This window comes from Hydra vulgaris, chromosome 09, assembly GCF_038396675.1.
Source record: "Hydra vulgaris chromosome 09, alternate assembly HydraT2T_AEP".
Taxonomy (NCBI): Eukaryota; Metazoa; Cnidaria; class Hydrozoa; order Anthoathecata; family Hydridae; genus Hydra; species Hydra vulgaris.
Window position 1 is genome coordinate 23,207,805 of NC_088928.1, and position 11,373 is coordinate 23,219,177.

The 11,373-nt window shown below is 28.1% G+C and overlaps 1 protein-coding gene across 4 annotated transcripts; it reads right to left on the minus strand.

The window, feature by feature from the left end:
* Nucleotides 1–583: 583 nt before the first annotated feature.
* LOC136084654 (uncharacterized) lies at nt 584–5,728 on the minus strand. 4 transcript variants are annotated; one of them, XR_010640724.1, is made up of 7 exons: nt 5,629–5,728; nt 2,891–5,348; nt 2,267–2,488; nt 2,014–2,130; nt 1,497–1,690; nt 1,063–1,222; nt 584–743 (listed from the first exon to the last, which is right to left on the minus strand). XR_010640724.1 is itself a non-coding variant. In XM_065805076.1 (7 exons), the coding sequence occupies exons 1-7, from the start codon at nt 5,691–5,693 to the stop codon at nt 649–651; spliced, it is 1,128 nt and encodes a 375-aa protein (XP_065661148.1). In that variant the 5' UTR covers nt 5,694–5,728; the 3' UTR covers nt 584–648. The 4 variants fall into 4 exon arrangements, 2 of the variants coding, with proteins under 2 accessions (XP_065661148.1, XP_065661147.1); XM_065805076.1 differs by having other exon boundaries at nt 2,276–2,488; nt 2,891–3,174; XM_065805075.1 differs by having other exon boundaries at nt 2,891–3,174.
* Between the last annotated feature and the right edge of the window lie 5,645 nt (nt 5,729–11,373).

The window sequence follows — 11,373 nt, forward strand, 5'->3', positions numbered from 1 at the left end:
TCACAACAGAGATAAAAGTTTCTGAGTTTATTAGACTAACACTAAACTAAAAAGATTAAAGATTAGTGGCGGATTACCCATTAAGCAAACCCAGTAAACACGGTAACGTTCAGAAAACGCTTTTTAGACGTGTATTGGAAACGTTTATTCTCAGAGCTTTTTCCGTCCAAAGGAAACGGTGATGGGACGGTTTTTAATAAACGTTCAAAAAACGGTTTTTGAGCGTTAATTGGAAACGTCTATTTTAGGAGCTTTTTCTGTCCAAAGGAAACGGTGATGGGACGGTTTTTAATAAACATTCAAAAAACGGTTTTTGGACGTTTATTAGAAACGTTTATTTTAGGAGCGTATTCCGTCCAAATGTAATGGTTTAACACTAATTTCAAACGTAACCTAATTAACTTCAATGTGTAAAAGCATTAATTTCAAACGCAACATTAATTACCTAAAGGTCTAAGCTTATTTACTTTCGTAATTAAAACATCGGTTCTAATTACAAAAATTTTAAATTTAAAAAAGCATAAATTTATCATTATAATGATAATAGCATTATAAAGGCACCTAATTCAAAACAACACAACAATAACTTAAAATAGATACTAAATGTTAAAGAAGTTTGCAACAACTACAATTACAAAAAAAGCGTCTTTATTTTTTATCTTCCGCCCTCGGAGCTCTCTTTAAATGGTCTCCTATTAGTCGATCGACATTTTCTTTTGATAGCCTTTCCGTCACCAGAGCACCTACAAAGTAAGAAAACCCAAAAAAAGTTCATATTTAGGTTATTGTCTATTTAATGTTATTATTTTAAATCTAAAAATTATGATGTATGCATTATAATATTAAAAACCAAACGGTAATTAACCACTGAAGTACTTCAGCAAAGGTGTGGCATTGCATGACATTATTAGATAAATAACTGACAATTGTATTAAAATATTTAAAAATAATAATAGATAAAATTGACTGTAACTAAATATACTCAAAACGTAATCTTACAATTCCGAACATGATCTTATAATTACATTATCTTTTATGCTTTTCTAAAAATTGAAAATTTACCAAGTAGAGCCTTGTACAAGTAAGTAGTCTTAAACGGTCGTTTTCCATTTTTTCCCACTTTACTAAATTTAGCTTGTAGCTTTTTTGACATTGTCTCGTCTAAAGCCTTATTTATAATTGATGATGGCGTGTTGCCACCAATCTGTTTCAGCCGGCTGACCTAAAAAAATTCAATAACCCAGATTTAAAAAATTGAAAATAAGAACTGTTTAACAAGAAGTTAATAAAAAACAATAGTATTTATTAATAAAAAACATTTCTTTATTAATAAATTATTATTTTTTAGAATTAGTGCAGTGTAATATGACTATCAATATATTATAAAGTTATATGGAACAAATATGTTCATATAACTTTATAACAATTTCACATGTAATTAATCTCAAAATTGATTAATTAAATAATCTAAAAGTTTAGTAAATAATAAGATTTACCAATAAAAGAAAATCATCTTTTTTTTTAAGAATCTCCTCCTTTTCCTGAAAATCTTCGAGGGTGGATGATTTCTCAATGTGAAATGCTGACATTTCTGGCTCCATCTGTCGACCCAATCTTTCAACAGCTTTTTCAAGTTGTGTTATTTGACTTTTAACACTACTTAACTCCATAAAAAGAGCATACTGTAAGCCTATTTATAAAAAATGTATAATATATATATATATATATATATATATATATATATATATATATATATATATATATATATATATATATATATATATATATATATGAATTTAATGTTAAATAGTAATCTTCATGGTAACTGCGTTACTATAAAAATGCTCATTACTGTTCTATAACAGGTTTAGATTTGGAAGGACATCCAGTTGTAAAAACTTGCACCAAACTTTTCCTTAATATCATTTTAATTATAAATGATAAGAATTTAACCCATATAAGTGTGGCACTATGGATGTAAGACAGCAACAAAAAATATAAATATATATTTACATCTTTCATCAAGAGCCTTGAATGTTTCAGGTGGGTTACTATACATAAACTTGCCACCAATGCGATTTGTTTCCAAAGGTCTTTGCTTTCGGTTAGTTGAATTAAAACCTTCAATTTCTGAAATAATAAAACTGCTTTTTAATATATTTATTACTATTAGTATAAATGAAATCATCACAAAAATATTTAATTAAAATAAGTTTAGTTTTTTATTTAGATCCTGAAAGCTTTTAGGTAATTTACTCTTTTTTACCTGTTTTACCTGCAAGTTCAACTTCGGAAGAGTTAATTTTTACTACAGAGTTTTCTTTAGATCTCTCCACAATTTCAGAGTGTGTCTTGAGTAAACCTGATTTTTGAAGACCTTGTCTATCTTGTTGGCCTTTTAAATAATACTTTTTTTTTGAAGACGGCTCTATAACCATATGAATATCTGGACTTGGTTCTCGATAATCTGATTTAAAACTTTCATTTTCTGAAATTATTTAATATATATACTTTTAACATTTTATATAATTTATTAACTTTATACACAATACACGTATTACATTATAAAAAAAGAAAATAAAATTATCAGAATGAAAATATGATTGTTTTTAATATATAAACAGTTCAAATACTCAAAGATTTTCAATCAATGATGAATAATACAAACATCAAACACAGAATGATTATCACATTATTAAAATCCCATAAGCTCCAGTTTAATTTTTTATACCACTTTTAGCACAAAATTAGATAAAACACTGAACTTTTCTTAACTTAAAAATCAATTTATAGTTATTATAAATGGTTATAATAAAGGATAACAATTAATAATAAAAAATAACAACAAAACACAATTGGAAAAAAAAAAATGAGATTAACAGAAAATTACCAGTTTTTTCAATTTCATGACTAGAAGTCTCGGTATCTATATTTATGCAAATATCACAAATATCTTTTGTAGCCATGTCAAGATGTACCTTTTTCAATTGAAACTTTAACCAATTAATATCTGGATCCACCCAGTTGCTAATATAATAATTAAATTGTTTTTTTGACTTAGGTGGCCAATAAACAATATTCTCTTTGTTATTTACCCAGTGTAATGGAACTGTCACTTTTTTCAAAATATTGTCTTCAGAGATAGTGACTACTGAGTAAAGTCTTTTAACAGGACTAAAAGAAAAATTTACTTACAACATTTAACAACATATCAGCTTTACTCACATGAATATTTAAGTAACATTTAATTTTTACTTAACTTGCCGTTGGACAATATTATTAAGAAAGCATCTTTAACAAGATTTAAAATTTAAGAAATTTATTGATGTGAAATAAAAATTAATGGACAAAAAATTTTTTGTTAAGCCAAAAAAATTAAACTATTAAAATGAAGATAAATTTTTGAAAGCTTTTGATACTGTACTATTTAACATTTATTATGGAGCAATCGTAAAATAACAAATCCTTTATTAACAGGTAAACATGCACATTTGATCACTAAAGTTTTTATATCTTTGGTACAAACAATACTCTTTAAATTGTTTCTTAAAAAGTAAATATCGATGGATTTTGAATTTAGAAAAATGTCAAAGTACGTATCCAAATCCTTTTTTCTGTAATAGAAGCAACTATATTTTCCTTCTCCTAAATATTCTTTTACTAAAACCACACCATGCTTGGTTAAAAAACAACCATCTTTCACATTAGCCTTTACTTCATTAGAAATGGTTGAAGACAACTTCATAAAATTGTTCATTTCATTGATTCTTTTACTTATTTGCACAATAGGATTATGTTTTGAACGCACCAATCTTTTTAGTTGCTGCAAGTAATTTTCAAACTCAAAAGCTGATACATCATCAAGAGGTGTGTTATAAAACTGGACATCGTCACATATGTGCAAGAGATTATGTACATTGTAAACACAAAAAAGTTCACCAAAATGTTCATTTGAATTAACAACAAAGTATTTTAAAAGTTTGCGAGCGTTGTCTAAATTTGAGTTTCTGTAATCTTTGTCATTATCACACAAAATTCTAATAGCTATTGCAAAGCTTAAAAAATGTTTATACATAGGAACACTTATTACACCTTTTAACACAATCATCCCTGTATACAGTAAGAAAGAACGCAGTTCAGTGGCTTTCCACCTATCTAACTCATAAAGCCCTCTTGGTTGTCTTGAAAAATTACTGGGCAGTTTTCCATTCAATTGAAGTAGCTTATCTGAAATCTGATTAATCATAGTACAAGACAGCTTCCCATGCTTAGTTCCATTAATATTACCCTTTAAAAAATATAATAGTCTACGCGTAACACCTAAACAAACTAGATGCATGTAATCTAATGGAAACATACTAATAAAATTTATTACTGATATTTCTCTTAAAACACTTTTTTCGTGTTGATGACTTCTTCCATTTACATCTTTTTGAAAGTATTTATTATTGCAAAAATCAACATTTGAGCGCAAAATTGTTAAACCATCGTCCACATAACCATAAACAACTCTATTTAAAACACTTTTTCCTACTTTTGTACATCTTTCACATGAATGGTAGCCAGTATGATTTACAATACCTTTTAACATCACACGTGCAGGTGCATCACAGACAAAAGCATGAATTTTAATGTGATAATTTTTGTTCAAGACAGTCAATGGGGTGATGCATAATATCTTAAACTCATCAACCAAATTTTTTAAAAACATATGTGGATTTGGTTTACATGTACCACCAAATATTCCAATTATAAAAGGAGTATAACCATGGATTCGAGCAAGAATAGGCCATATTTGATAAGAGCTAGACTTAAACAAAGGCATGCCATCTATATTAAAAGTCAATAAAACAACATCTTCAGAAATAGAATGCATACTAATTTGCTTAGTTATCTGGTCCCTTAATCCGAAATGAATATACTCTCCTCCCCCATTAAATTGAAGAGTGGGAATATCTCTCTTAGTTTGAAGTAATGTTCTACAATCCTTTGGAACATGATGTTTATATTCAAGAAATATTTTTAATATTTCATTAGTACATTTTTGAGAACAATTGTTTCGCAAAGTCCATTTTCGAATTTTTGAACATAAAACATCATCATATTTATTTTGTTTTTTGGCATCAGATAAGTCCTCAGATGATTCACAACCAACTGAATCTTGAAAATCCTTGTGATTAAAACTTTCGAATTCAATATTATCATTCAAGCTTTTTTCAAATGGTGATATGTAATTAGAGTAACTGTTTTCAGAACACAGTATTTCTTCACTATGAAATAAAGTATCACTGACACAGTCATTGTATACATGAAGAACTTCTTTTCTGCGTGCCTTCCATGATTTGCAACTAAAATTTAATATTAAAAACCTATATAATTCAGAACATAAATGTGAAATAAATGCACATCTTCTGATGTATCTAAAAGTCTTCATAAAAGTTTAAAGAAAACCCTTTTTCTTTAAACTCAAATGGTGTAATTATTGCCATATTTTACATCTATACTAGTTTTTTAGTATAAGTACTTATATTTACATTAGTCATCAAAATATTTAAAATATGATTATTTAAAAAACTATTTCGTTTTATTGTTAACTATTTTATACATATGATTTAATATTAGTAATACCTTGTGTTTGGTCTAGATCTTTTTCTTGTTTTTATCACAGAATGATCACTTGAAGAATCGCTCATTTTTAAATATATTATAATGTATCTATGAACCACTACACACTATACATATATATTATATATGTATATATATATATACATATATATATATATATATATATATATATATATATATATATATATATATATATATATATATATATATATATATATATATATATGTATATATATATATACATATATATATATATATATATATATATATATATATATATATATATATATATATATATATATATATATATATATATATATATATATATATATATATATATATTGATATATAAACCTTTATATGCAAAAAAATTCAAAAAGCTTGATATAAAGATAAGCAACTGAAAGAATAATTTGAAAATGGAGATGAAAAAAAAAAAATTCTACATTTTAAATGATGAACTTAATTGGCAAAATTACTTATATCCATAATTAGTTATCCATATTTATATCCGTAATTATAATTGCGGATGTAATATTCACAAAAAAACACGTGTAAAAATCGTTTATTTGACGTGTTTTTTGACCTAACTTTTTCGTTTTATATTTATCCTTTTAAGACGCTTTTTGAACGTTTACAAAACGTTCTTATTTTCCTTGGACGATAAAACCTAAAATAAACGGCCAAAAAACGTTTAAAAAACGCTATGTGTTTACTGGGAACTAGGTAGTTGCCTAAAGCCCGCTTAAAACTGAGGCCCTTAATGTTAGCGTGAGTAAAAAAGCCAGAAATAGTAAGAAATATTTAATAAAAATAAGTCATAAAAAATAAGAAATATTTAATAACGTTGTTATTTAATTCATCGATGATTTAGATAAATTCTCAAAATTTCAAAAGATGACCCTTTACAATGGGCTGACAGACAACTTTACAATGGGCTGACAAGTTATATTTTCACCGTGAATGCGTTTTTAAACTAAAGTATTTGTACCAATATTAGAACACTTAGTTGATGAGTTGAGAATACGTTTTGATGCGTATACAGCTGTTTGCAATAAGTTTTACTTTTTTTCATAGCTTAAAAAATATTTGTAATATTAAATATTAGCAAACTTCGATAAGAAATAAAATATTTCAAAGAGATCTATACAAGTAATATATAAACAAATTTTGAAAAATAAGTTTTTTTACTTTGGTTGTTATTGCTTATCTTATTTTTGTATTACTTTTATTATTTGAAGTCTTTACTAGTTGCACTTCCCTTCACAAAAGTCATTTTGCGTTGTCCCTTCAAAAATAGTATTGTAATATTTTTACTATATTATGAATAGTATTTTTTTGGTTGGTATGATATATTGATTTATTTATAATTCAGCTTTTAAAAATCCCAAAAACGCATAATAGGAGACCGAGCCCCAGAAAATATGCCGATTTTTTTCAAAAAAAAAACTCCAACAGTGTCTTTATGCTATTAATGAGAGCCAAATGAGTCATAAATTAGCATCTAAACACTTTATCAGTATCATTCTTTTAAAAATATGCTCTTAATAAGCATCTGTCATCTATCACCCTGTTAGCTAATTGCGATTTTATTTCTGTGGTGATAAGTCCATCAGCCACATTCTGATTTAACCATTGTTAATCAAACAGTAATGAAATGGTCGTATACAATTTTAAATATTTTTAAAGAATACTTTCGGGTTGTAAACATGTTATTTCACGTTCAATTAACTCAACAATTCTTTCCTTACAATATTTTCAATATCTTTCCTGTTTTTCTTACTATTATCTTTTTCTAAAATACGACACTTTTTTAATTTCTACTTGAAGCTTTTTTTCTTTCAAGAATATATTGAAGCCAGAATTATTATACCATATCTCCAAAATCTTTTACATCTACATCTTCAGCATGATTATCAGTATCACTGATTAATTATCACTAGATCTTCAGCATTATTATCACGATCAGCATTTTCATTTTACTATTCGATGGCATAGAATGAAAACATCCTAACTTAAAAAATTTGAATTTTTATGTTTTTACTGATTTTTGTAGAAAAAATTGAATCTCAACGTTTAAAACAGTAGGTATCATGTTATGTAACACATGCTGCCATCTACCGGCGAAAAATCAAACCTTGTACTGTGTGACAACCACGTGTATTGTGCAGTGCTTTGTCTTCCAGCTTTATGGAACAATAATATGGTTCGTCAATTAAATTATATTTTGTTATTGAACCTCGCTATTAACTAAGGTAAGTAGCTTTACATTTAGACTTTTATTGTAGTATCTATTGAGAAATAAGACAGAATGTAAACTGAACTATTACTAGAAGAAAGAAGACCACGTATATTGGTTAACCTTATAATGTGGAACACTTGTAAGTATGAGATATGAGGTTTCCATATTTCATTCAAGGAATTAATTTTTCTACCTGCGTTAATATTGTTATTGGAAAAAAACATACCTCAGAGATGCGCGGTTTTCAAATTTCAGAAACTAACAAGAGCAACAGACCTATTTCATTACTTTAATATACAATTACGAGCTTTTCCCTGTTAATGTGAATGTTCTAGTTTACATGCCTTTTAAAGAAATTTAAATTTAAGATCCTGTTGAGTAATGACTATAATAATTTGTTTTTATAATACTTAATATTTTTTTAGATGGAGGGTCAAGCAGAGGGTTGGGCTTGGTGAAAATGGCCCTAGAAATTCAGATGAGATCCTTAAAGGAAACGATACAAAAACTCAGACCACGGACAATCATCAGAAGCTACCCGACTATAATTATTCTTTCCCAGTTAATATAAAAACCAGTTTTTCAGTGCCTACAATTAAAGATAGTTCGTTTATTTTTATGAATGATAATATATTTTTTGATACAGAAAATTTATTTGAAGATAATTGTTCACTTACAAAAGTGTCAGAAGATAGCTCTGTAAATACTATTCTACTCACCACGTCTAATAATGATTGTTTGCATGTTGTAGCTGATGAGTTAAGTCATTAAGGGTTCCGGTTCAGTTACAGAACAAAATGGAGTTAAATACACTCTACAGGAAAGTAGTTATTGTAGTTATAGTAGTAAAACAAGCTTGGTGAAGTAGAAACACTTAAGTAATGAAAGAAAACTCTTGATGGAGTTTTTTGATAGTTAGCCCAGACTTGAATCACATTATTGTAAAAAAGATACAACAAAACATTATATAGAACCGCCGGCAGGTAAAGGCTGAGCTTTTTAGACATTAAAAGTCTTAATGTCAATTTTAAGGAAAGAAAAATTTGATTTTATCAAGTTTCATATTTCATGAAGCTTTTGAGGATTGTAATCTGTTTTTTTTCAACGAAGAAAATTCAGTGTTTGTTGTGCATATAAACAAGGAAACGTTGACCAAACTGTGTATGCCAAACATATATCAGTTAAAGACAAAGCAAGATAATGTTCAGAGCTGTTTTGTTGCGCCCTCCTTTATAAGCTTCAAAAGAAAACTTAAAGTTCATAATTTTACAATGTATAATCTGAAATCCAGTCAAGGGCACTTCTATCTCTGGGACAAGACTTAAGATGGAGTAAATGCAGATGAACTTGCATCTATTATGAAACATTTCATCTTAACCAAGAAAAATTTTAATTTAGTTCAGCATGTCATCCTCTACAGTAATCGTTTCCCACCACAGAACAGAAATGTTATAATGGCTTGTGCATTGCTCATTGCATCACATGAAACTGGATTAACAATTATCCCAAGTATTTGGAAAAGGGACGTACGCAAATGGAATGTGACCGCATTCATAGTAACATAGAAAAAAAATTAAGAAATCGATAAATCTATTCACTAAGAGGGTTTGTTGAAGTTTGTAAGATGACCCGAATAAACCCAGATCCTTACAAGGTAGCTCAACTTGAACACACTTTTTTTAAAAAGTATAGTAGCCTATGGTTTGTTGAATCCGTTAGGCTTGGCAAGAAAAAGGGGGATCTTGCTGTTACTGATCTCAGGTATATAAATGAACCTGATAAAACAATTCAGGTGAAGTTGAAATATCGACATGAGTTTTAAAATCTTCCGAGAAAAATTAAAAACCTTCTGTCAGGAAGATATATAATCCCCGTTCTACAAGTCACGATTCAAGCACCTTCAAGAGACTAAGTTTATTATTCCTAAGAAAATTCATCCGTTTTAAAATAACTTGCCACACCAGAAATGCTTTATTCGTTTGTGAATTCTCTTTGCAAACAAACAAAAATACAATGAAGGAATGAAAAATAAAATAAACTAGATAATTGTATTTTCTCACCATGTGGTTTTTTACAATTTAATTTTTAACTTAGCAACTTAATAAGTTAGTATTTTCATAAAGACTCAACGGATTTATGTAAAAAGTTAGGATTTTTTATAAAAACAACGTTTTGTTTGAATAGATATTTAATAATAATAGATAATGACTTTGTATAAATGTAAAGATCAGGGTTAACATTAGGTGTTAAGGATATACACGTATGTAAAGGGTATGAAAACAGGTATGCAAAAAATCTATTCACGTATGTAAAGAGTGTGAAAAACAGAGTATAATTTTTCAATAAATTGGATGCATCTGCAATTAATGACAAACTATAGTTTCCCATTAATCGCGGATGTTATGCCAGTAGAGCTCTAAGTTAGGCCGATTTAAGCCTTAACAATACTTGGTCTTAATTAGCCATTTAAAACCATTACTGACCCAATGATTTATCCAGTAATTTGCTAATATTTAACCAACAAAACCAAATGTGCGCTCCCCAATATTTAACGGGTGATGCGGAAGTTATCGGACAAAATAAAAACGTCAATAACTTATTTATAAATAAAAAAACAAACTACTATTATATTTTTTTTAAATAAAGCATTTACCTTTTAATAAAAATATATTATTTTTTATATGAAAAAACACCACCATCTGCAATTGATCTCAATTTTGCTCTGACGCCTTTCATATGCGACTGTAAAAAGTTTAAATCAATTTCTTGTAGTTTTAGTTTAATGCGATCAATCAAAACTTGCTCTGTTGAAGCTCGCTAATCTCCCTCGTAAACCTTCTGTGCCAAATGTCCCCAAAAATTTTCAATTGGTCGCGCTTGAGGCACATTTGGGGGATTGGATTCTTTATCAACGTAATAGACATATTGGTCCATCCAATTTAGAGAATCTTTAGAATAACGAGAACTTGCTAAATCTGGCCAAAATAAATAGTTAAAGTCTCCATGATACTTGTGAATAAATGGAAGAAATCGTTTTTCTAAACATTCATTAATATAGATTAATGAATTGATCGCTACAGCCTGGGAAGTGCGAAACAATGGCTCGGACATACCACGGTCAGATATGGCTATCCACATTAATAATTTTTTTTGAAAATTTATCTTTTCCTATAAAACGAACACTTTCTGGGCATGTCTTTTTGTTGCTTGTGTAGTATTCATAATTTCCAGGCATGTTGTCCCCTGCAAAACAAAAGTATTTTTCGTCATCGATGACTAGAAGCGATTTTGTGTTATAGAGTTAACTAGTTTCCTGCTTCTTTTCTTTGCCTTTATTTGTTGTTCTATAATGTATTTTGGAGTCTTTTCACGTTTTCTATATTTAATATTCATTTTTTTAACTGACAACCAATTGTCGATTGATTTACACAGAATTGAGTACCTATTTTTCTCTGACTGACCCCTTTCGATTTCGATGACAAGTCTCGTTAATTCGGCTTTCTTTT